Source organism: Neopelma chrysocephalum, unplaced genomic scaffold, assembly GCF_003984885.1.
Source record: "Neopelma chrysocephalum unplaced genomic scaffold, ASM398488v2 Primary Assembly neopelma1_72, whole genome shotgun sequence".
In the NCBI taxonomy this organism is placed as follows: domain Eukaryota; kingdom Metazoa; phylum Chordata; class Aves; order Passeriformes; family Pipridae; genus Neopelma; species Neopelma chrysocephalum.
In genome coordinates this window covers 6,654,518-6,681,905 of record NW_020897732.1, presented here as the reverse complement: position 1 = coordinate 6,681,905, position 27,388 = coordinate 6,654,518, and the positions used below count along the sequence as shown (strand labels likewise).

At 35.0% G+C, this 27,388-nt stretch overlaps 1 protein-coding gene across 1 annotated transcript; it reads left to right on the top strand.

The window, feature by feature from the left end:
* Positions 1–27,130, top strand: WDR60 (WD repeat domain 60). The gene is made up of 24 exons (XM_027686966.1): positions 1–308; positions 3,090–3,143; positions 3,989–4,418; positions 4,997–5,049; positions 5,667–5,990; positions 6,339–6,397; positions 7,814–7,871; positions 10,191–10,268; positions 11,054–11,249; positions 12,953–13,055; positions 15,637–15,766; positions 16,276–16,387; positions 16,771–16,865; positions 17,188–17,314; positions 18,149–18,321; positions 18,915–19,077; positions 20,248–20,361; positions 21,423–21,484; positions 22,530–22,581; positions 23,826–23,886; positions 24,142–24,238; positions 24,503–24,634; positions 25,430–25,653; positions 26,690–27,130. Exons 1-24 carry the CDS (start codon positions 294–296, stop codon positions 26,859–26,861), a joined length of 3,084 nt encoding a protein of 1,027 aa, XP_027542767.1. The 5' UTR covers positions 1–293; the 3' UTR covers positions 26,862–27,130.
* Positions 27,131–27,388: the final 258 nt, after the last annotated feature.

The following is a 27,388-nucleotide window of genomic DNA, read 5'->3' as shown; positions in this document are numbered from 1 at the left end:
AGCAGGAGTCCAGATGTGGCCTCACCAGGGCTGAGTAGAGGGGCAGGACCACCCCCCTCGACCTGCTAACGACCTGCTCCCTGCCCTTCCTAACGCACCCCGGGATCCCGACTCGGCCACAAGGGCTCCCTGTGGGAGGAGAACCCTCGGCAGCCATATCGGCGTTCCCAGGCGGCGCCATCCATCGCTCGGCCAGCGGCTGCTCCCCCTGGTTGCCAGGCGGGCCCGGACGCGCCGCCCGGATCCCGCTTCCCGATCCCGGCCCGGCCGGACGCGGCCTCCTGACCCCCTCCATGGAGGGGGACAAGGTGAGGGGAAGCGGCCGGTGAGCCGAGAATCCCGGGGGCAAGGGCAGGAGACAGCGCCGGTGGCTCCTGTGCCGGGCCCGAGGACCCCGCGGCTCTGCTGGGACCGGTTTGTCCCAGGAATCCCCCACCCAAGAGCGGCCGTAAAGAATTCCTTATTCCTCTAGCACAGGAATGAGGCTGCACCGGCCACACACCTTCCTGCAGAAGGCGATAGGTACTTTAGGAAAACACCCCGTGTTTCACATTGTAGATAAAATTATGTTTAATACTCGGTTTAATACCCATCTGACCTCTCATTGTTAGGTTTTAGTTCTTTAAGAACCCACATCACTTTCTCATTAAGGTGTTAAATTATGGAAAGTTTGTAGAGCTCCAAAATAAAGGAAACAAAACCACGTGCACGCGCTGACATCAATTACTGTGTTACATTTTCACTCGAAAAAGCAGAAGTGTCAAGCCAGTTTTTTTGCTGTTGTGTGAATCTGGATTTTGCAACTAATTAATTTGCGGTCGTGCTGGATAGAAAATGCAGGAGGAATAGAGTGGCTGGGCAGGGGGTCTGAAAAGGCACATTAGTATCCCTGTGGAAAATTTTAGATCTAGTTTCAGTAACTGTGGTACATCAGTCACCTCTTTACTGAAAGGGGTGAACTAGTGAATTGTGATGGGAAGTTAAACTCTGATCTGATAATATTTTTGAGGTGTGTTGGTGCCACAGACCCAGAGGCAGTGGCACCAACAGCCACGCTATAGGAGGAACCCTCCTCGGGCTGTTTCTCTTCTATCAGTTGTGCTTCTTACCTAGTTGAGGGCTCTCAAATTGGCAGCTCATACTGGAAATAAGAAAGATAAATATTTATATGTAAAAAATAAAGGCATTTTCTCTGTTTTAAAAGCTACAGAAATTTTTCTTACTGCTCTTTGGTTTCTTTTTCTTTAAAATTATGGTTAACTGGGTTCTTAACTTAGTTAAAAACTAAACATTACATTCTGAAAACCTCTAATCTTTCTCCTTGTACATGGAGAAATGCCTAATGATCTCCTTTGAGGAGCTTATCTAAAACAGCAAGGTTCCTTGTTCCACTGACTAGTTTTTCTTTAGATTAAAGCATGGATTCTTAAATAGTAAAAATTTTCATAGCACTTTTTGAGTTCAGTAAATCTGTGGCATTTTATGTGAGCTGAATGGTCTCAGGTGAATGAATTAAGCCCCTGTGTCATTGAAATAACTAATCTTAATCTGGATTTAAATGACTATATAGGTACATATGTAAGTACTTTTAAATTAGACAGGTGAGAAACTTCAATAAATCCTTTGAAAGTTTGTTTTAAACATTTTTGTGTGTATATGTTTCCTTACAGTGGTCTCAAAGGTATTAAGTTTCTTTATACTTTATAAAATACCTGTCTTTTTATTAGTATCCTGCAAAAGCAGAGATTTGAGTGAAACACCATCATATATAAAAGCAACAGATTCTGAGGGCAGGAGGAGGAGGTGGAATCTTCACACCCCAGAAAACTGGCAAATGCATATTATTGGGTGCCAGAGAATCAGTTCTGAATGTTTGCTGAGTGCTTTTTGCCTCAGCTTTGAAATAAATCTCAAAACTTTATCTGATGTTGTCTGTTGGTTATGCTGGTTTTAGGCTATTAACATCATTAGCATTCTTTCTTTGTTTGCTGTTATATACCTAAATCTTGTCTAAAACCAAAACATGGTCATATATATTAGGGATTTTAAATAGGTTACTATTTGAGACTATAATACAGCATTCTCTTCCCATCCATATCCTTTCTTCCAGGTTACACTCACACAAGGTCTGTTGAGTTTCTTAGGCTTTGTTGAAGCTTCACTTAGGAAAATTATCATCTTTGCTTTTACTTTCTCATCTGACTTTATGCAGTAGTAAATATTTGTGCTTTTTCCCCCCTTTTTTAAGTACCAGAAAAGAATAAAACTTAAAGGGCACTTTCTTTTTGTTACAAAGGCTGCCTTCTTGACACTTCTCATCAACTTTAGAAGAAGTTTACCAGTCCACTACAATCTTCTATAAAATCTAAGTTTGAAAAGACAAGGGTTTTTTCATGTAGAGTAAATAAAAAAATTAAAATATACTGTTAAAATGCTGTTTACACATGAATTAACAAAAAAATAGGCACTATATGTTTATTTTCTTCCACCAATGCAGCTCATCATTCCAAAATTTGTCAGTGAGTGTTTTGTTAATCTTTAGAAGTTAAGTCTAAATTTGAGAATAAGGGTAGCCTGATCATGTCACTTTGAATATAGTCATCATCCTCCAATGAATTAGTTAAAAGATTCAACAGATTAAAATTCCTCCTTTGCTTTAGTGATCTCAAACAAGATGATTTCTTTAGTTTAGTCTTTTTAGCAGCAGCCAAGAAGTCAAGGGCAGGAACTCTGCAAATGAGGATAGAAGAAATATAACCTAGGGAGCACTCCTGTGAGACAGCCATCATGTGTACTTTCATTAGTTTCATTATCTTTTTGCTTCTTTTCTTCAGTGATACATACAAATATTTCATGTGGCAGTTAACTTACACATGTAATCTGAACTTTAGGCCTCTTCCAGGTCCAGTCAGGTCAGCTTTACTGTAAATAGACCTTAGAGCTAAATCAAATTACTGTTTGCATGAAAAAACTCAGTGATACTTGCCATATACACCTTGATCCTTTCCTTTGAAATACTATTAGCTGTTAAATGATGTACTTCTCCTTGCAAATTAATTACTCAGGCTTTTCTGTGTTTTCTGCTCTAGAGAAGAACCAAAGAAGATACTTGGAAATCAGAAGAACTTAGGAAACATCTTAAGGTGATTTTATTTTATTTCTACTAGTCTGGATGTTAAGTTACCTTACAGCACTGGAATTTATTGATGGTGCAAACACACAGGGCTGCCTGCTTGTTCTGTGAGTCACTCTGCCTTGTGGGATCTATAGCAGCTCTTTCTCTTTAATGCTTTTTGGTGCACCAGGCACTTGAAATCTGCACCATCAAATACAAACAGTACAGATCTTTAACATGTAGCTGCTAACTTCCTTGTCACACTGACTGTTCTGGAATCTGTCTAGTCCAAGGGTATCCAGAGCCAGGCCCACTCAGCTGTTTCTAGCTGCACAGGTCATATGAGGTTGCTCTAGAAATTTCTTAATTAGGTAAATGGAAATAATACTCTGTTATGGTAATCACACAGCAGTCAATGGGATCTAACTTGCTGGCCACCCAAATCCAAGTTACAGCTCTGCTTAATGCCTACCTACTCTCTTTCCTATATGTATATTATCTATTGTATTTATTTTCATCATCTATCACGTTTATCATGCATTTTTAAACTCGGTAATTACATTATCTGCTGGTCAAACAGGCATTCAGGCTCCAGTCAGGTACACCACTGATATTCATGTTAGGTTCTTTTTGTATTTTTTAAAAGCTTCTTATCTATCTTATTATTATTCCATTTATTAGTCCTTTTTACAGTAACCACAGACATAATGTTAGTAATTTTACAAAGTAAGCCTAGAATAGATCAGCATTTTAATGTGATTTGTGAAATGAAATGAACATTTAGCAACCCACCAATTTTTTTTTTGCACATGAATATATTAATATCAAAATAGATTGCTGAATTACAATAATAGATTTTTTTTTTAATTTCAGGCATCACAACCAGATAGTCAAAATGAAGACCAAAAGCACAGAGAAAAGAAACTGCAGAAAGATAGGTCTGCTCTTGACACAGACACTCATAAACATGAACGAAAAGACAGAGGGAAGAGCAAGGAAAGAACACGAGAGAGAGAGAGGCTTAAATCTAGTGAGAGAGACAGGGATAAAATGAGAGAGAGAGAAAGGGGAAAAGAGCACCAGAGAGGAGACCGAGAGAGATACAGAGATAAGGTTCAAGAGCCACATTTGGAGAAAGAAAGATACAGTGTACTCAAACATAAAGATAGGGAGAGTGATAGAGAAGGAGACAAAAAGCATAAGAGACATGAGATAAAACAAATAGATACACAAAATAATCTGAAATCATTTGAAGGAGGACATAAAGAACATCACAGAAGAAGAGAAAGCAGGCATCATTTGGGTAAGTTGCTTTAGGTTGCTTTTGTCCTTGGAAATATTTGATGTTTAGATAGGAATACCCTGAATCCATACCCCATCTGTACAGAGAGGATAAAGACAGGTAGGTGTGAATCCCTACTGACAGGTGCGTCTTTAGAGAATCTTTTGGTAATCTAGTTTTATTTTAGTGCTTTAAAAAAAAGTGATGCTTGTTTCCCTTCCTCTGAACAGAGGATGGATATCACTGGTTTTGTTGGTCAGTTGACTTGAAGAGAACAAGAACCTTCCTGCCCAGACATTCTCTACTGAGTGACCGTTTGAATCCCCAACCTGCAGGGTGACTGCTGGAGTTAGTAGCATGTGTCATTACTCCTGCCATTACACAGGACAATTAAAAACAGAGGGATTCATTAGGAAAGAAGAAGGAGTAACCAGCTTTGGAGAGAGAATTTCAACAGAATATTAATTTCTTTTTTGAAAGCTTTCATGTTAGAGAAAACACATGTCACTGAAATACTATTTTCTACATGCTAGAGTTAATTATGTACAGAGTTTGAGTATTATAAAGTTTGTTCCTTAATTTATACATCTGTTTTCTAGAGGAGGAAAAAACAAGAAGTGAAGAGCAAGAAAGAAGGCATAAAGAAAAGAAGGTAAAGGAAGGGAAGGTAGTGAAGTAGTGAAGTGTTTCATAACACAATAAGATAAAATTGTAGAATAATGAAGAAACTGGATCAGACTCCATTTCTTGAGAAATCCTAGAGATGCATGGACAGTAAGGTGCTCACAAGTGTACAAAATACACAAAAATATATCTCAGCTACTCTGTTTTAAGGAAATGCTTTATTCGTTTTTTTGAAAGTAAACATTAAATAAAATTTTCATAGCAAACAGTGCTTCATTTTTGTACAGTTAAATCAAAAAATTCCATTTGGTATTTATGACTTTATAACAAGGGTAATTGATACATCCTACTTTATTTTACACCACCTAGTAAATAAGAATCAAATTTTTGTGTGAAGAATATGTAGTCCAAAGAATTTTCTGTAGCAAAGTATGATATGTCCCAGAAGAACTATCAGAATCTCCAGTGCTATAATAATTTGAAACTTGGTATCATAGGAAATTAAAGTGGCTGGAAGATCCATGTGACAGAAGGATTAAGTACTTATAAATCCATCATTCTAATGGTCAAAAATTGATAGATTTGTGAAGATAAAACAGTCCTGGAGAACTTTCTAACCCTTTAATGTTATTCTTCTCTTTCCAGGATAATGATGCAAGAAGGAAAATTGACAAATTTTTAGCCTACAAAGTTGAAGGTGAACATGTACACAAGTTAGAGAAAGATCAAGAGTTGGATAAAGAGGGTGAAAGAAAACATAGAGAAAAAAAAGAACATTCTGTTGGGCCAGAAAAAGAGAGGCTTTCAAAAGAGAAAAGTCATAAACGGTATGGAAAGGAAGAGGAAGAAAAACATAAATCAGGGAGGTCTAAAGAGGGATCTTCCCATGGAGACAGAGAAGGACAAGCAGAAGAAGTTAATGAGAGAAAGAAAAGCAGAGACAATGAAAGAAAGAAGCATGATCTAAGGGTAGGTTTTGTTAAAACATTATAGCTTACTTTAATTCGTGATACATCATAGATAGGAGAGTAATAAAAGTACTGGGATTGTAAGTCAACATTTTCTGAAATTTGAGGCTAAAGTGGTAGATTAAAACACTACATCTGTATTTAAGTATCCTAATCCAGAGCTGATTCTTCCCATTAAATTTAATCAAGAAACTTGCTTACAAGCAATGACTGAAACAAAAAATAGTATGTCATTGAAGCAATTAATTAGAAACCTTTCTTACTGTTTGATAACACTTACTAATACAGGTTCATATATGTATTTCCTCCCAACATTTCTGACACATGAATATGGTGACTTCTTTTACAGACCAGCGAATACAAAAAGGAGGAGAGGATTCAAGAGGAGACAAGCCATCAGCATGTAAGGTAAATTCAGAGATTTAAAATAAGTATATACTAGACAGTATCCACTAAAATTCATTTGCCACCAAACCAATGTGCATGAATTCTTGATCTCAGATATGTGGGGTGAATATAATTTTTTTCATAGGCCCAATACAGTAGCGATTAAAAAAAAAAAAGGTGTTTTGCCCCTAAGGTGATTCAGGTTAAAATTTATGTCTTTATATTCCATTTATTTGTTTTGTATCCCACGGTAGCAAGAGTTATTTTGCAGTCCTTGCAAACTACATATATATTAATCTGGGCACTTAGTTTGGCAGACAGAAATGCTGTATTTTACCACCTGGAAGTTCACTGTACAGTGATGTGGACACATGTAAGGTTCATGATGAACTATATAGGACTCCCTTATGTTATTTATTTTAATTTGAATATCTATACTTAGTTCCTATCCTGGATAGTATCTAAAACATTGGATATATATAACAATTTTGCAGTTGTGTATGAAAGGGAAAGGTCCAAGTCATCCTCAGTAAAATTTCAGGATTATATTTATAAGTTTTATTACTAGCAAATATAAAATCTTACAGAAGTTTCCTGTATATTCCAGTTCTCTTTGCATTCTTTAATTCTCCAGCCTTGTGAAATTCCTATACAACTTTCTGAAGTGCATAGCTGGGAAAAGAGAGTGATCCATTTCTGAATGGCAAGGAAGGTAGTCTGATTTAGTGGGATGCCCCAAAACCCTGGTTCAGCTTCAAGCACTGTTAATGTTGAATCATTCTAATTTGTTATGACAAGATCCAGCCAAATATTAATTTTTGTTGTTGCTTTTTCCTGTGTTTATCAATCCCAACAGTGTATATGAATAGTCACTCAAGAAGTCAAAACATTCTCTTCTTGAAGTCTGATACTCGTAAAATAATCAAATAGATTGTTAAGGAGCAGAGTGGGTTGTTAATTTTCTCCTGCTCTCTGACCCTGATTGCATTGTCCTCATAAACAAAACCCCTGAATGAAAGCACAGTTTTGAAGTCAGTCTGTGATTTATGGCTTTGATAGCATATTGCACCAACCTGCTCTTGATCTCCAGTTCACTGCAGACATTAATACAAGTAATAAATGTGTGGGTTTAATAGATTGTTTTCCTTTTTCTTCCATTTTGATGCAATTATAGGTGTTAAATTTGGAAAAAAATTTTGCAGTTCTTAGCTGATTATTCACGTGGCTGTTTCATGATAATTTTATGTAATAGAGATCTGTAGAAATATTAGTAGAAATACTTCAAATTATTCAAAATTTTCAAGTGTTTCTTTCCTTTTCACGAAAAAAGACTTTTTTTTTTCTGAAACAAACAAAATCCCCAGAAGACAAAACCAAAACAGAACTGCTGTCTTCTGAGTTAAGCAATAAAATTTATATTCTCTTTTTTTTCAGTAGGACTGTAAAAGATAAGGGAAAACTCATTGAAAAAGAGGAAAAGGACACAAGACAAGAGGTAAAACTATTTGATTTTGGAATTTAGAATGGTCCATTTGTATTGAGATGAATAACAATTACAATATATGTTTCAATATAATGCATTCAAAGAAACATAAGATTTATGTATACTGGTCTTCAGGTATCTCCTAACCTCTCTTCCTGGATACAGCATTAGAAAATTTATTTCTTCTGTATAAATTTGCTAAACATTGTAGATAGCCATCTATTCAACTGTATTTCAGTATCTTCTATGCTTGAAAAAGTAACTCAGTAAGGGGGAAGAGTTTAGATGTGTAATACAAATCATCTATAGCTACCTAAAGTATATTATATCTTTCTGTGAACAGCTGACACAGGCAAATAACAGATAATGTAAGCCAAGTAAAATGCAGCTAACAGTGTAATTCATATATGTCTCTTAAATCAATTGCCATAAGAAATGGGAAAGTATTTTTGTATTTTTCAATGGACAGTTGCAGACAGAACCAAATTTTCAGCAAGCTCTGTAGACTTGAGTTTATTTGGACCAGTCTTTGCAGATAGACCCTATAACTTTACCATACAAATTTTAAAATGTTTTGTCCTATTTTCTAGTGTTTGATTCAGCTCACCTTAAAGTGTGAATTGTCTATGGTGAGGACCTAAATTTCACTTGTAGTTTGTGGAGAGAAATAGGCAGTTCAGGCCTTTTTATTTAGTCTCCTCCATTATCTTCTCTGTCTTCATTGGCAATAGGAGGCAACATAGGAGGATGAAATCCCTACTTAAGACCTCACTCAACAGGGAGAATTCAATCAAATTCCAGAGGCTTACAATTTATGCTGTTGATTTTCTTTGTATATTTGTTACTCCAAGTGCCACAGGCATCCAGATATTCCAGCATGACTTCCTAATCCTGCTTGGTATTGACAATATATTCTCCATATATTCTTTAAAGTAGGAACCCAGACAACTGCTGACAGGTAGAGGTTTTTAGTGTGTAAAAACTACGTTTAAGATGGATTGTTATAAACAACTGTGTTATTAATAAAAATGACTGCTCTGTAGGTGTATTCTGAGGTGATTATACTAAGGTGAAAAAGACTATACTAAGGTAAAAAAAGCCATCTTTATGAATGTGTTACTAAATGGAATAAAGATTTTTTTTAAAATGACATGAATTATACTATATTAATTAGTTATTACTGAGTACCTGCAACCTCGCAGGCAGAACAAATTGGAGGAATTTTGCCCAGTTTTGCCCAGATGGACAATCTGACTGATATAATTTATTGTTAATCCAAAGACTGAGTTGAGAAATGACAAAAAGTGGCAACTAGAAGTACTATAGTCCTAATCCTACTAGTTCCAGGAGTCTGAGAGTTCTGAAAAGTAAGGTATCTGTAGAAGCTGCTTACTACTATATAATGTCCTTAATGCTTGTGTGACTGTGACATCCTGTGAGAACTAGTTGGCTGTAGCTTTTCAGAAGTCACAGAAGGATCAAAAGTGCACCTTACTTGACAATCAGCTGCTACCCTTTGGTTGTAAATGTAGAACCAGGTAATAGGTGTGCTATTATGCTGGATAATTTTCATAAAACCTCACATTTATTTCCATTTTGTAACCTGTTGAAAGCCCTGATATGTGGATAATTTAATCTATGACTTTGAAGATGCCATTGAGGAAAAAAGCTGATTAAAGGTTGGATAGATCAGTGTGTGTCATTTTAAGCTTCTCTTTTGTTTGGGGTATGTGTTTGGGTAAATAAATGGCATTGTTTTAATTAAGTTAATAAGCTAGAGAAAGGAAAAGTCTTTGAAATTATTTCAGGGATACCATAAATTTTATTCCATGCAAATAAAGTAGAGGATTCAAAGTTAACAGAGTCATTTATGTATAAAAATATATAATTTTCCTGTTGTATCCATGTCTCTCTTTTCCTGGTTTCAACACTTGCACTATTTTATTAACAATATGAGTCCCCCAGTAAAATTTAAGTAATAATTTTGTCTAATACTCAGAAAAGTAGAGCAGTCTTATTTTTTTGTTACACCATCATGGAAATTATAGGCAACACAGCAGTTTCTATGTCTTTTCCAGTAAAAATACTGGTGGAAAAACAGTTGGTCTTCACAAGATAAGGCTGAGTTATGTTTTTCTTCCTGTACTTTTAAGTCAGTAATTATCCCTTGTTAATACACTTTTATTTATATTTATAAACTATATGCTGTACGTTTGGTTGAAAATGTAGAAGTATCTGAGAACAACAACTATTTATTTTATGCTAGGATTTGGGAGATAAAGATTTTTTTTGTAGGATTATTTAACAGTTTCACTTATTTTTCTCATTTAGGAAATGAAAGATACACACATCTATAATTCAGGCACAGGACTTGATGACATTTCAGCAAATTATGAAGATGATTTTGAAGTAAGTAAAAGCATACAGTTGTCTGTGAAGTAATTCTTGAGTATCAAAATAGTGAATAGCTTTGTTCACAGAAATAAAAAGTACAGAATATTACATGGGTTTTAGTTCTTTTATTTTTTTGTGACAGTGACCTTTAACTTGGCTAACAGTAGATAATGAGGAATTAAAATGTTATGTAGAAATTCTCTGCTGTATATTTATTTTGCTTTCGTCAGTAGCCCTTCATCATTCAGTGAAGAGAAATGAGCACGTTTAAGACTTGTTCATATCATTTGTGATTATTTCAGCATGAGATAAATTGTTTTAGTTAATAGAATTATTAAAGTATGAGCCTTATGCATGGACTTGCAAACAGATAGTGTGGCAGTTTAGTAAATTTGAACCTGCCATTAACGGGCAGCTTGAATTAAAACTATCATATAAATGACTTCATACATTTCTGAAGCATTTATGCCACTGAACATTGTCATTTTATCTCTTTAAGGAGTACATAATTCACATAAATATATAGTTTCTACTCTAGGATATTAAGAAAGACTATTTTGGGCACTGAAGAACAACACTGGGGGATTGTCCTGTCTTGATTAAAATGACTGCACAATCAAGAGATGCCATTTAATTTCTATCAAACAACTATTTTAGAATGCCTTTCAGTCAGAGGATTTATAGCCATCTGTGTGAGATTTTTATTTTGACAACATTTTATAATTTTTTTAAAAGATCTTGAAAAAATACATCTATAATCTGTGTTTTATTCGTTATTGAAAGTTTTGTTACTTTTCAAGGATTATGAAGATGATTTTGAAGATGATGAAGACAAAAGTGGTGAAGAAAGAGATGCAGAAGAAAACCTAAGGGAGATACCATTTTCCAGAACATCAGAAATTGAAGAAATTCAAAGAGCAATTAGTGCAGAAAATGATAGAATTTTTAATTCTCCGCTGAAGAAACTTGAAGATGAAAAAAAGGAACCAATCATGGGTATGTGAATAGATACCAATCTTTTTTATTAAATGTATGAGTAACACATACAACTTAGGAGTAAACAGGCCACTTTTTCTAGAAGTCTGCCTAAAGACAAAGTCTGGTGCTCGGATGAGTCACTTGGGTTTGTGGGTAAGCACTGCAACTTCCACATTACTAAAGAATGATTCAGAGGCATTACTAATCATTTAAAATGTGAAGTATAAAAATGTGCAGACTGACATTTAATACATCTTATTTTGGGTAAGAGGAGGATATGAGAGTCTAGATTTTGAAAACTGGAGGAGTGTTAGAACAGTTTGAGGCTTCTGCTGGCATTAAATTCACCTTTTTCTTTTAAGCAAATTTGAAGCCTCCGTTCTGGGTGGGAAGGTGAGAGAAATATTGATACTACTGAGATATATAGTCCTACATAACTTTTAAATGCAGGCTCTTTCTGCAGTGTTGTCTTGCATTCAGTTGATCTGATACCTGGGAGTGGCAGAGCTACTTATTTTCCTGCAGACCTACTTATTTTCCTACAGTTGTGGTTCCCCTTTACACTCCACACTCATGTGAATAACTGTATATAATCATTGTGCAAAAGAATAATAAATACCTTTTTAGTCTGGTTCATACAAAGTTATTACAGTCATGGAAGAATAGCATGGAGTTTCTGTAAGTCTTTACAGTATCTCTCAAAGGTCTTTTCCTGCCTAGAAAATTCTATGATTCTGTCAATAGATTTTCAGTTCAGTAAAAAAGTAGTTGCAGTCAGTACCAGTAATGTGAATTTATTCTTGCAGAAGATTTATGCAGTTATTGTTTTTCTAATAAACAATATGGAATCAATAAATTCGTTCCATTAATGCTATAGGACAGGATACTAGGACATTAATGAACAGCATGGCATTCTAACATAGAATCAGATTTTAAAATTTCAGAATTGTAGCACTTGGTGCTTTATTCTAAATTACACAACACATCTGTTTTTGTTGAAGTTTCGACCTCATTTGCTTAAAATGGTTGTTGATCATTCTGGTAATTATTTTCAGAAGTTGAAAAGCATATTACAAGTATTGCCTAAAAAGGCAGTCTTCCTTTGAGGAAGTGAAACACCATTAGTCCTGGCTGGAAGTTGGATATTAAGGTCAATTAGCTACCACTTAGTCTAGAAAGGGAGTAAAATAGACATGGCAACAGTTATTGTAGTTGGTCTATTAACTGTGGCTTTTGAAGGAACAGTTTTCAGTGTTTTCCTTATTCACCCAAGGACATTAGTTAAGCTTGTGCTGATGAGGTTCTCCACTACGTGTAGTGATGAATTCTGATTTAGAGGGGGAAATCTGTGCCAATTTGGTTGGATTTTTAGAATTGATCACAGAGCGTTTTACTGTACACGGGGGAACAAGGGACCTGCTAACGGCAAGAGAAAGAAAGAGGCCCTTTCTGCATCACAGTCTTCTAAACCAAAAATTGCTATGGTCAGTCATTTTGAATTGATTGATAAAAGACCATAATAAGGGACATATCCTGGCCCATTACTGAAGTTAAGTTCATTATACTGAAAGCTGTGATAGAGCCCTTTGTGTAGCCTGCAAACTAGTCATTTTTAGTAGCTGTGTTTTAATAAATGTGTTGCTTTTTAGACTTACTGCTTTGCATTTTCATGCACTGTAAAGTGTGAACTGTAACACTAACAATGGTTTATAATATCACAGAAAACCAATCAGAAACTGTCAGAAACTCTTTTTGTGGAATATTCATGGATTTTCAAATGGCAAACCAACGACAAAGTAGCCGAAGTATGGCCAGTAAGCAGAAGTAAGTGTATTTTAAATAATCCACACAAAAGGGCAGCTCACTATGTGAGATGTAATTTTTTTCATTGTATTTGAAATATGCGAACTTTATAAACTTGAGGCTTATAGAATCAAATATTATTTTGTTAGCTATAAGTAATTAGTTCTTAAGTAAGTATAATGTACAGGCTTTGCTACATAAAATTTTGTAACAGAAATTTATATATCAGTTTATGTGCATCATAATTCTTCAGTCACTTAATTAGATATTGATCTAAAGTACTAAAGAACAAGCTCTTTAGCTGCTGTTGGATCTCTGCAGAACCGTAATTTCTTGAAATATTCAAGATATTTTATGGTGTGTTACTGTTACCAAAATAGCATGTTCCTTTTCAGGGATAACACCAGTTGGTGTAAAAACATGTTATTACTGATCTAAAATTGGTCTAGATTTGAGATATCTAAGATATCCCTGTATTTTAAAGAAACAAATTGATGCTTACTTTTTGTGGAACTTGCCAGGAGCTCCAGATTTATCTGAAGCACTGTATATATCTCCAATTTCTGCTGCAGTACTTGGATGCATAAAGCAAAATTATTAAATGTTGTTGTTAATAATAGATTCCACTGTTTCATGGCTGCACATCAGTGACTAATCTTCACATAAGGAGAATTTTATTGTCTAAGCTGTCTAATTCACCTTGTCTAAATTTATGTGCCCAAATTTTACACAAGTTCATTGTCTAGGCTTCCTCCCTAGATGGTGGAGATGGATTAGGAAACTCAGGAAGGCATCTCTGAAGAATTGCCTTCTGAAATGTTTTTCAGCCTCTAGTGATTGTGTACTATGATTATGGCTATGTATATAACTCTGTGTACATGCTGACAACATAAATAGCCTGGGAAGATACAAAGCATTTTCATGGAAGGAGAAAGGAGTTGTGGAATTTAATGCTGTGATAATACATTACTACCAGTAAATAGACTGAAAGCGTCCCTTAAATGAGCTGTGGCACTTTGGAGTTGTAAGAAATAATATGAGCTTATTAGTTTATTTTAAGGATTTGTGTGCATGTATCATTCAGATTTGCAACTAGGAAGCAACTTTCATATGTTTGACTAAGATCTTAGCAATCTGTGCCTATGTTTGTGAAGAGGTGATATATTAAGAAGAACAAGTTACAATAAAAATTTGTGTAAGAAAATGCAATAGATGTCATCAAGTAGCAAAAAAGAGAGATATCTGGTTTGTATTTATTTATAGTTTTTAAGGACATTAAAAAAAACCTGAAAGTGCAAGAGAGAGAGAGAGGGAGACTGCAAAAATTTTCTCATTGTCGAGGGATTTGCACTATAGCAAGAGCCTGGAATTAACTTGTAAACTGACATCTGCATGTAATTCAAGCAGTTCACTCTTAAAATGAAATATCTTAACAGCTTTATGTCATTACAGCATGTAGATAATCATGTGAGTTGTGACAAAGATTGTCAGTCATTTCATTATCCACACATCCACACAAGTTAAGTGATAGGAATCTTTTTGTAGTTAATGATAATAAGTAATATCACATAAATGTATTTTTACTTTACAGAGTAGAGATACAGTATATGAAGGTAGGCTTGTTTTCCAATTAAGAGTCAAACTATAGTTTTATTTGTGAGCAAAGATGAAAAAAATTAAAAATTAACGTAGGCAGAAAATAAAAGGATTGAGAGAAGATGGATAAGACAGTTATTTTTTTATCATTCCAACAAGAGAATTTAGGAAGATGGAAAGATTTGGTGTTTCATAGGTCAAAGAGGTATCTCAAATCCAGTACAATGTGCTAATCTTACTCAAAACTAAAAATACAAGTGGAAAAATACACAGTCTCCCTCAATCTTGAATACTTGTTTTCATACAATTTAGATCAAATCCAACACTCCAGTAACTGAAGTTTTTTAGAGGCCTACTTTTAGGACAAGAGATCAGTATTCATGGCCATGGGTTTTGAATCAGCAGTAATTTCATTTGTATATTTAAAATATATTTTAGGATTGATAAACTGTTATTGTTATTTGTTTCCTTAGTGATGTAAAGAGGTACGAATGCAGGCAGTCTATTCTAGTACAAGTGAAGGTCATTCAAGATACATTTGCACATGTCTAACAAAGCCAGGATGTTAGAGAAGAACTTTATAAAGCATGTACATATATAAGTGATGTAAGTTAATAAAAGGAGTTTAGGAGAATTAGCCACCATCCTACCTTGTGGAAGAGACATTCATCTCTTACCTCACAGAACAGCTTTTGAATACTTAGAAAAGATGATCTGCTGGGCTTTTGACAATTTGGGTGTAATAATAAACCATGTTTGCCATTTGCAATCAGTATTGCATTTTCAAATATGATCATTATCTCAGCATAATTAAATGAAAACTCATAACAATATTCTGTATACTTTTATTGATATATTTTGATCTGCCAATTAATTTTAGTACAACTTCAATTCACATAGATTAAAGTGTTGTTAGATCTCTGGTACTGAACAAAATCACATTGCATTTCTTTTGGAATACCAAATACTTGGTCTTAACCATTTCTTTTTCTCTCTTGTAATTAAGAAAACGGAGTTCAGAACTTCTCCCACTAATTGACCTGGATTTCTCAGTTAGTTTTTCATTACTGGATTTGCCCCCTGTAAATGAGTACGACATGTATATCAGGAATTTTGGTAAAATGAACACTAAGCAGGTGCGTAACAAATATATAGTGATACTTAGATCCTGAAAGTGCTGATGCTCGTTCTGGAAAATAATTTTCCTTAAAAAGAAAGTTCCTAAAGCTAGTGGAACAGTAGAGTAATAAATTAATAATTTTCATCTCTAAGCCCTAATTACCATAAAGCAACAATCTCAAAACTTTTGGCCAGACAGACCATTTCCTTTCTGTGTTAGAAGAGGACTCTTTCATTTTCCTTCTTCATTTTCTAAAGGACTTTCTGCCTGTCTGTGGCTCAGTGTCCCCAGATATGCTGGCTTGGTGTTTATGCATCTTGTGAGACATTTTGTATTTTTGCACTCTTGTGTGAAATGTGATAAAATTTGCATGCACAAAATAGGGACAGTGTGTCAGTATGCTTAGGTCTGAATTTACAAACAGAAGAGGCTGAGCACATCAGTTCTAGAATTCCAAAGCTCTATTCAGTTCTGTGCTGTCCTTCTTAGCTGTGTCACCCATTTAGTGACCACTTTCTACCTTAGGCGTACGTTCAGTGTAACGAGGACAATCTGGATAGAGACATTCAGACTGAGGAAGTTGAGACCTTGGAGAAATGGACACAGCATCCAGGAGAAAGTTCTCTTGTATCTGGAGGTGAAGAACATTTTAATCTTATTCATTTATGGATGTGTTCATGTCATGCAAACTTTCTCTTTTGTGTCCATTAATTGTGAGAATGTGTAGTGTGCCAGGCTGCACTGATACCAAACTGCCAGAGGCACTTTGAGTCCCCATGTGGAGGGGGGTGAGGAATAAGTGGCAGAAACAGTTCTTCCTTCTGGCTTGCTGTTTCTGTTGGCAGCAAAAATGATTCCCCAACAGATCTTGGTCTTCAACACTACTATTCCTGTTGAAGAAAAGCTGATTCCTACCACTCTCCTCTTGCTTAAAAATTAAATTGTTCTTCCACTTTCCTTAACTGATTCCCTTTTGAAGCCTCAAGTTTGATTTTTTGGGTTTTTTTTTGTTTTCCATAGGTCCCAGAAACAGCCAGGATATGTCAGTGAATGGAGTTCTAACACCTAAAATTGATTCACAAAGATTAGCAAATTTCCTTCGGTCAGCCTGCCAGGTACTTTTGTGTCCTTAATATCCCTTATGAGCTGTGTGCATAACTATACATTGTGATAGATCACTTACAGCTCTTGTTCTGACTAATTTAAATACGACTTAAATAATACTCATTATCAATGATAATCATCTCTGCAAAGGAATGGAATCAGAGCTGTGCAACTTCTGTGTCTGTAAAGCTGTATTTGCAAAGATACAAAATTAACAAGAGAGCTGATAAAGATTTATTAAATTTATCCACATACCTTTGGAAAAGCTAAAAATAGCAAAACTGAAAGATAAGATGACCCTTTTACTTCTATAAATGTAATTATGTTTGAAAGGTGATTGCTGTTTTGCTAGAGGAAGATCAAGTTGCAACACAACCCAGGAAACTAAGATCTCGACAAACCAGTCTGTCTATTAGTGATAGCTGTTTCCAGTTAAATACTAACCAGCCATTCCTCCATGGTAAGGGAACTTTATTCTACACCTTTTAGTATACAGACTGAACTCTTCTTTCTTTGCAAAATACCATACTCTTTGTCATAACTGTGCAAACAGCACATATCAGGATATACAGATGCTGTAAACCCCACTTTTCTTTTAATTACGCTAATCCTGCTGTAACTGTGCAGATTGGTTTCACATACGTAGCATCAGAGCATCCTACAAGAAATATCATGCTTGTAATTTCTTGCCCCTGTTGTTGAGGGGGCATCCCAAGGGGTGTAATTTCTTTTGGGCTCTTTATGCTGACAGTAGGGCCAAAACTGTAAATAAAGGCAGGTTATTAACAGGGAGAATATCACCTGATATATTTGAAAAGCAGTTATATCTTCCCCATATAAACAATAGCTGTTCTGATGAAAATAAAAATGAAAAATAAAGTATCTGTAATTATGTTAGGAAGGCCTATAACACACCTAATCTAACATGAACACATGAGATGAAGCAGCAAAAACCTGGCCTGTGCTGTTTCCTGTTTGAGACTCAGCTTAATTTTGAGTATATAGAGTGATGTCAGATCAGATTGGCTTGCTTATGCCCAGAATAATTATTCTATTAACTTTCTGACTGTCTTTTTGTTTTCTACTTACTTATAATATTTTGGAATCTTTCTCTAGTCCCTCCTTTTTTATTGTATAGCTTCTAAAGCAAACCACTCTTAATAGAAATATTCTTCATAATTGTGTCTTAGTTCCTTTGTTTGTTGCTATAGCAGCTAAATGTGCTTTTTCATCTGCAGTGAGTTTGCTTTTTCATTTATTGCATTTCTTGTTTGACTTTTTCTTAATGGTTTAGACCGAAAAATATCCTGCCTATATGTCTCTCAAGTTCAGAGGCAAACACTACTTTCTGTTCATGGATTACCTGAGAAGGCAGGTGCAGACTTACTGAACAGAAAGAGCCTCATATGTGTTTGGAACATCTGGCAGCCCTCCAGTCCTCAGAAAGTTTTAATATGTGACTCAGAGGTATGTTTTAATAGCATTGTATATATTGTATATATGTATATATTGTATATACCCATTGTATATATGGGTTATATTGCATATAACCCATCAAAAAGAAAAGCTTTATTATGTGTATTTTGGGGATTTTTGTCTTGCTGCAAGATATACCATCTTTTGAGAAACACATTTGAGCCTAGTGAATGAAACACTATTCTCATTCTATTTTGTGCTCCAGAACAAAGTTGTAGTGATGGTCATGGTGTTTTGTTGTTTTGGTTGTTTAATTTGGACTCTATTTCATTGTTGAAGAGTGAATGAAAGTAAAACATCTGGTTCAGATGTTGTCAGGACTTTTCTCTACTCATCACTGTCATACAGCTGAGTCACCCCCTTCAGTGTCTTGGTAGTAGATGCAGATTACAAAACATTAGTCTTGAAAAGGCAAGGCCTACTGAAAGTCTTCTATCCTACATCCCCCTTTAAAATAAATTGCCCTTTTGCCATAAACACGTGTAATCTGTATAGGCATTACACTAGGAAGTATGTATTTCAGGCCTGTCAAATCATTTGCCTTTATCATAATATCAACCATGCATGTTTTTACTGTTTAACAGGTGATATGTTGCTGCTTTAGCCCCAGTAAAACAGCATTAGTTTTTGCTGGAACAATAGACGGTTCATTGTTGGTCTGGGATCTTCGAGAAGACTCAAGAATGCACCCTCATATGATGATGAGTGGAACTGACTGGACATTTAGAGTTCCAACATTTTCCACTGGTTAGTATCTGTGCATCCTGGTTAGTCATTTTATGTGCAGTGAAATAATACTCAGTAGCCTAGTCTAGCCAGTTCAGGTATTATATTTAGTCTAGTAAAAATTGTCAATAATTAATAGCTGTACAGAAATGGAAGCCAGCTCAATGTGCATCAAGCAGTGAGAACAGAGAGATGGACCAGCTATAAAACCTAAGGAGCATTGTAATATTAAAATGAATACTCAACTAGTAGCTCATCTGAAATCATTAGCTTAGTCAGTTTTCAATGTGTTGTGTCCCCTAATATAACCTACATTTTTTGATCTACATCTAGACACATATATTAAGATTTCTCTGATTTGACTTAAGCACATTCACAAAATCCTCTTTTCTTCACAAGTGTATCTAATTGCAGAACCCATGTAAAAATAAACAGTAGTTGGTTGTTGACAGACTTAATTTTTTTAGTAGGTCAAAGATGCTTGGTCTTGTGTTGGTAGTAGCCCACATTGGGCTGGTAGTCAAATGTATGGGTACAGTTTCATGTAGTTGCTTATATAAGCAGGCAGGTTTAATGCTGTATACTTAGGAAGCTTTATGCCTTTAGTCTTAAATGAAATTAAGTTCAGTGCACAGGAAAAGTCCAGAAATCATGAGTATCTGACAAAGAACACTTATTAAAATTACTCTAAATACACATTTATTTTAAAATGTTCTTGAAGGGTAAATACATATTTTCTCATGGTGAATTCTTTGTTTCAGGGTAGTTAATTTATATTAAGGGTAATTTTTCTTTGATTTTTTCTTTTTTATGTTAAGCAGTGATTTATTTCTACCACTATTTTTTATGAAGCTTGAAATTATCGTAATTCTTTTCATGCTAACCCTGAAATGGAAGACTTTAATGCAATGTCTGCTACAGTGGCATAAATGGTGCAGCAGTCATTTGGAAAATGAGAAGTAAATAGAAATATTGAAACATTGATTTATCTAGCAGTATTTTGTTAATTTAGGAAACAGTTTGCAGTATTGTATTTGAGACTTTTGCAAAGTCATTCTTTATGAAGTTCATTATTTGCCATTCTTTTTTTGCAGTCATCATTTTCCCATGAGCTGAAAAGTGATTAAGGTTTTGTTGTTGGTTTTTGTTGAAAGTAATATCATGTTTAACTTTCATTGTCCTTAATTACAGATGGCATTCTAAACTCAGTAAACCACACCTCTCCTGTACTTGCAGTGGAACCTGTCTCAACCTCTCTTGACACTGATCCCAGTTATAGGCTCTCAAGCCTCTCCTGTCAGGAGGGTAAGTAAGCTACTCATCAAAGCATTAACACATCTGAGACTTTCTTTAGGTATCTAGGGAAGCAAATGTGTCATAGTCAAAATCCAGTTTATAATCCTACTTTGCCTCTTGTCTGTAGTATCAACTGCACAGAAATGCATGTTTGTTTTCTGCCCTCATTTTTAGGTAATGTTCGTTCAGCTTCACATCAGATGTGGGTGCATGCTTGTTATAATGTCTGCTTTCCAGGCAATGTTTTATTCTTCCATGATAAAACAAGTTATCACTCAAAAACTACCTTTAGAAAAGTCTTAGTGCTTCTATAATGCCTGAAAAAATCTCTGTCTGAGTCAGTGGAGCAACTTGCTTATATCTGAAAGCACTTAAAATTTGTGACTGTACTTGGTGGTTTTTTCTGTACCTTTTCCCCATTTTTTTATGACTGACCTTGGCAAAAATCATTCCAATCCTCATGTCCTCAAATTCTCAGACAGTGTGCTGGAGGAGGCATTATTGCTTCCATTGCAGATTTGTACTTTGAAATCTGTAGTGGTTAAAAAAATGTGCTTCATATTGCAGGTTTTACAACATTTCATCTGTTGCACTTTATGTTCCCTTCCAAAGTCCATGCAGAATCCAGACATTTTTAAAAGATGCAGACAGAGATCATCTGCCTTTCTGGTAGGACAAGCTGCACATACTAGAATAGACAGAGATATAGAACAGACTTTTGGAGTTGGAAGGGACCTACAAGGGTCATCCAGCCCAGCCTGACCAACCTGGGGCTGACCAGGTTAAAACATGGTAAAGGCATTGTCCAAATGCCTCCTAAACACTGACAGCTTTGGCCATTGACCACCTCTCTAGGAAGCCTGTTCCAGTCTTTGACCACCCTCTCAGTAAAGAAAGTTTCATACCTTTTTTTGTCTTGGTAGAATTAGACCGCTTTCCCTTTATAGGCAGCTGAGAGGATTGTAGAAGTTTCAGAGAATGTATTAATGTAGGAAATGTTTTAAATCCTCTGATATTGTTCAGCAGGAAGGTCAATGTATGAATATAAATTGTTGCCATTCCTTCCATAGAAGTGTCAGGCCCTCCATTTCAGATAGCTTCAATGGATGAAAATGGAATCCTCAATATGTGGGTGAGTAATATATGTAGGAAGAGTATAATGTGTTGGAATAATAAAATACTTCAAATATAGCAACTCAAATTCAGAATTTCTGATGAGAATTTCCTCCCTGAAAAGTGCATTAGCCATTCTGTTGGAAATCTCCTTAAAATTTTTGACCTGACTCCCTAATGTTGTCCTTAGGAAAAACTTATGATGAATTCATGAAAACAGGCAATCAGTAGTTTTACTTCATAGGAATATGTTCACATATTTCTGTTAATTTATTAACAGACCTCAGTCCTCTTTCACCCATCTACTTTATTTTAGAATCACAGTGGTGTCAGAGACTGTACTGAATGTAGGGGAGAAATTATATTCATAATTTATCTAAAACAAATGTTCAAGAGACAAAAAGTGAAAATCAGTGGTTAAGATTGCCTTGCCTAAAATGTGATAACCAGGAAGGCACAAGGTCTGTTAGTCTTAATTGCTGTCCTGACAACTCTTCTTTCTATCAGATGTTTTCAGTCGTTTTTTCCTGATGCAGCTTTGGCTCAGCTGCTGAACGTGTTTGCAGCTGAATTGATCTTGCTCAAGGAACCAAAGAGCTCAGTGCATAATAAGGGGATAAAAGTATTTCCCTTCTGTATCACTAATTAAGTCCCTTAAAACTCTCAGTAACTTTAGCAGCAGCTGATTCAGGCCAAATGATCTACCCTTTCTGTTTGATGAGTAGTGAAAAGCACAGGAAATGTGTAACAATTTCTTATTTTGGGGGTTTAGGTGGTTTGTTTGTGAATGACCAAACCAACAAGATGCCTACTAGCAATTAAGTGGAGAATGTAACCTTCCATATTCTGCTTTCCAGCAGGGAAGAACATCCAGCAGGCATGGGAAGCTATTTTTAGAATTGCAGACATTGACAGGGGAGAATCTACCTGTAATCATTGTAATGTTAAACCTGCCTCTCTAAATGTTCCTTTAGAGTTATGTCATACGTTTTTACAACTACTTAAAAAACTTTGAAGTCTGGTAAATATTGATTGTTTACTAATGTTAAATATTGACTTTTCAGGTAGTTGTTGAATTACAAAAAGTGGATTTAGCTGGTTCACAAACTGATTTAGGTGAGTACTGTACATTAAAAGTAGCATAAAATACTCCAGTTTTGAGACTATGATGTTAGAAGAGAGAGAGTCAGTGATGCCAAGCAGTAGTTTAAAAGAAGGAAAAATTACTGAGGAAAAGATGAATTCTGAATAGTACATATCTGATGTTTGGGGTTATTGGTTAGGTATAATGAGAATTATTTTCACTGCTATCTGAATCTCATCTGCTAATTCTGTATTGGTAATTGCCACTAAACAACCACATTTCTTATAATGTCAGAGCAATTGTCTGTATCCCTAACAGCTTTTTTTTTCAAAGAATATAAAATTCTATGTCTTTGGTCCTCCTGTTCTTTCTTTAGTTTTAACAAATCCGTTACAGTGCTTTTGTTGTTGCCTGTATCTCCATTTTGATAATTGTCCTGAAAGTTCTCTTTTGGGTAAGGTACTCAATTAGTGTGAGAAAAAAGTTTCCATGAAAAAACAAAGAACTAAGTCCATTCAGCCCTTTATGAGTTATGTGAATAAAGCAAATGACATTTTTCGGTCTTTAAACAAACTTAGACTTACATAATTACCTAACTGGAAAAGGCTGTGATTAAAATCCTGATATATTTGAAAACACATAAACAATGAAGTAATGCCAACAAACCAGAATTTTTGATCACTTTTCTATAAACTTGTGTGCAATGTCAGGCTGTATTAAGCTGCTAAAGCTGGGTATTATGTCTGTGGAGAGGTACATTTTAAAGCTGTCGTCATGGTTTACAACACAGTTTTACTGCGACCAGCTTTCATTTTTTTCCTCTTCAAAAAGTTCTTGTCTTTGAAGGATTTGAATTATTTATGCTATCCTCTACTAACAAGCAAAATAGACCAACTTTGTGGAAGCATTATTACGGTTTCTCAGTACTAAAATTCATTGTCAAAGGTCCAAGTGACTCAAATGTACATTTTAACCGTTGCTAGAATTGGGGTTTATGGAGTGATATTACAGGATGTTATATGCATGCTGAAAAACTAAGACAAACATGTAATCATGTTTCCATTTCTGGCAAAAATTATAACTCTTCAGATTTGGATTGTGAAGTAAAAAGTTGTAAATGATGTAAGATTCTTACATATAAAAAACTATATCTGCAGTAATCAATTTAATTATGAAATATCCTTTTACTTATTACCTTAGGATTTAATTTAATGATTGCACTTTTTTAATGCAAAGTGCTTAAATCAGTTTAAAGAATAATGTTGTATAATTTTAGGTTTAGTTCCTGGAGGGAAAGTGAAGTTAGTACATAGCTCTACTACGGAATTGAATAACAGGTAAGAAAACTGGGGCATTTCAATTTTACATGTGTATCTCACAAAGCTAATTCCTCCTATACTTTATTAATTTGCTGTTATATAAGATATATTTAATATTATTTTGATTAATTGTTTTGCAGTTTTTTTTTACCACACATATCTTCCTAGAGCTAGTCATATATATATTAGATCAAGAGTTTCTGTATGTACTTGCATAGCTTTTGGAGACAACTTCCTGTATTAATGTCATCTTTTCCCTTTATGATTTTGTAGCCTTTTCCCAAAGGATATTCGCCAGAGAATGCCGCAGACACTGACTATTAAATTTCTGTCTTCTAATCCTAATCATTTCATTGTTGGAACAAACATAGTGAGTAATGTGCTGAAATTCATCTGATTGTTATTTTTTGTTTTGGAAGATTCCCATTTAGTTGGAATTTCACCAGGAGGCTGTATATAAAATTTATAATTCAAGCCTATTATTAAAATCTGTTAGCTATTAAAATTTGTTAGCTAGTAAGGATCCTTTAGGTAACAGCTCTGTGGATTATTTAACTTCCTCTTGTAATACCTTTAATGCAAATTTTGGTTGGTTTGTTTTTTTTTTAATTAATTTTCTTTATATTGTTCATAGGGTCTGGTAGGCCATGGTACAAGACATGATTTAAAAGTTGTTCCAAAGCTATTCAGGCCCCAGGAGAGTGGACTGAGAGCAATAAGCATCACTGCAATTGATTTCTTCCCTTTTGGAAAGCCACTATTTTTGGTATGAAAAAGTTTTAATAGAAGTTTCATTTTTTAATTACTTGCTGAGGGAGTATTTCTAATTTGACATATTTAACTAGATGTGATAATTGATTTACATCACTAATTCCAATCTGCCATGAAGATTTTAAATGTAAGCACTATTTACAGAGTCACTGTAAAAATTTAATATAATTTGAAAATTCTAGGAAGTCTTCCTGATGTAGAGGTGACTCAGGATTGTAAGTAGAAGTTATTTTCTGTTTCCACAGAATAGTTTCTTTTGTACATGGATTAGGGCAAACTTGTAAATGTTAGACAAATGTTATCAGAAAATACCTGGAAGCAGTGATATCTGCCTGTCTTTGGATTTAGTTGTTTAATATTATTATACTATTAAACACAACCTGTCCTACTGAAAGCTGTTCTTGCTTTTACAGAGTACACGTGGCACTAAGTAGACCTTGCCCCAATTCAGACTGCTGTCAAGTTGTGCTGGATGACAGTATTAGTGAAGTTTGAGAACTTTTTGTAAAATAGGAAATTAGGACTTTAACCCAGGATTAGTGGATATTCTAGTATGCTTACATACAGCAGTACAGAGTGGCTGCTTTTGAACTCAGAATTACAAATTGATACATAAATACAACAGTTAAAATCCGGATAGTCCATAGAGTGAGATATGAGAGACATGTGCCACTTGAGTCAGATATCTAATTTTATTTATGTGGTTGATATTCTCAAGAGTTGAACAGCAGTTTTTATCTTGCTTAGTTTGTTTTGTTCCAGAAGGTTTTTTTTTTTGACTGTGATATAGGTTGGTTGTTCTGATGGAAGCATTAGATTACATCAGATGACATCAGAGTATCCTGTCATGCAGTGGAATGACAGCACAAATGGCCAGCCCATTATTGCCCTGCAGTGGGCTTTAACAAGACCTGCTGTGTTCTTTGCCCTGGATGCATCATCTAATATTTACATTTGGGATCTTCTGGAAAATGATTTGTTGCCTGTGGTAAAGCAGACTATTCCATCAGAGAAGTAAGTGCATTGTATTGCTCTCTTTTTAACAAAATATTAATTTTATTACATGGGGTTTTTTCTTGACATTAAATATTCATTAGAGTTTGCTTTTCTAACTGTGTTTTGTAAACTGCTGAAGGGGTGGAAACAAACTATAGCAAGCTAAATTTTAGTTTATCTTTATTTACTTATTATTTTATGCAGTCTGATAAAGGACAAGTACTGTTAGTATAAATCAAAATCAGGCATAGTGTTACCAGATGGGACAGATGTCTGTACAAGGAGCAGCTGCTGCTTATATGAAGAGAAAAATTTTGTTCCCACTAAAATCACTGGATTTTAAGTTTATTTAAGTTCAAAATAGGCAAGATGTTGGACAACATTTTAAAATGCCTTTATATGGTATAGTTACCAATCTAAAGAAATACATTGTGATCATTGTCACAAAGTAAACAAGAATATTTTTGCCTGGCACATACCACAGAGAACACCAGGGCTGTCTCACAGTGCTGTTCCTGGAGCCAGGGCAGAGACCTGGTAACCTGTAGATTGATGTACAACAGCAGCTTTGTTCAACCTCACTGAATTAAAGCACTGAAGATTCTCTTTCCTTGCTGATGGGTGTCCTACTGGGGGACTCTGTCTTCCCTAGGCTTAAGTTACCCTTGGTGAATGTCCCTCTAACTGCAAGTTTCCCTTGTATCCTTGTGAGCTATAGCAAAGTGCTGCTAGTTTTGGGAGAAAATCGTACAATTTTAAAACTCGTTACACTGTACTGGAAAATGCCATAAAACATTATTCACTTTTACAAACTCGAAATAATTTTCAAGTCATGATTAGAAATTGATAGTGGAATGCATGGGGGAAGACTTGCATGTTATATTTACATTAAATTATTGCAACTGGTGAAAAGGTAAAGAATATGCTGGGACTTGAGCAGAAAAAGGAATCATTTAGTTGACTGTAAGTAACCTGGTATAAACATGTTTGAAAGCACCAATTTCTATTAATTTTGCCTCAGTTAAAAACCACTCCCCTGTTCTTCTGATTTCAGGGTTGTAGCTATGGCTCTACTGGGAGAACCAGAAAAAGCAAATGGATTGTTGGGCATTGTGCTGGCCAAGGAACCTGGCCAGATAGACATTCAGTATGTAAAGAAGAAGTGGGCATCACCTCAGCCTAAAGAATCTAACAAACTGCATTCTATTTTATTGCAGTCTTTTTAGAAAGAGGGTTGTACAATTTTTTGCAAAATTTCTAGATTATTTTTGTCTGCAATTAAAATATTTGTAATTTTGCATTTGTATATAACTTGTATATACTTTAAAGAATATCAATACAATATTTCAATGGAAACAATATATTTTATCATAAAAATGTCAGAATAAAACTTACCATTATTGTACTCGAAAATATGCTGAACTGTTTTTCATTGTTGAAAGAACTCTAAATGTATATGTATTTTTTAAAAATAGTGAAAATGTATTCTTATAAATTTCATGGCTGTTTCTCATTATTCCACTCTGAACTAAATCACAGCAATCCTTTAACAAGCATAAAGTTGTACCTCTGTACAAACTGAATGTAAGGAGTTTTCCACCTCTGGGCCTTTTGAACAGTAATGCTTGATAAAACTTTCTTATACCTACCTAAAGATGTTATGCAAACATATCAGAATACAAATTTACATCACAAATACCTTACTTCTGATTTTGACCCTGAAACTTTGCAAAAGGAATCCCTGAGTAACTCA

Bases quoted from the DNA above. Each gene is read 5' to 3' on its own strand.
- WDR60 (XM_027686966.1), top strand. The intron at 17,315-18,148 runs GTAAGGGAACTT...TTAATGGTTTAG, and splicing joins TAACCAGCCATTCCTCCATG to ACCGAAAAATATCCTGCCTA. The intron at 24,239-24,502 runs GTGAGTAATGTG...TATTGTTCATAG, and splicing joins TCATTGTTGGAACAAACATA to GGTCTGGTAGGCCATGGTAC.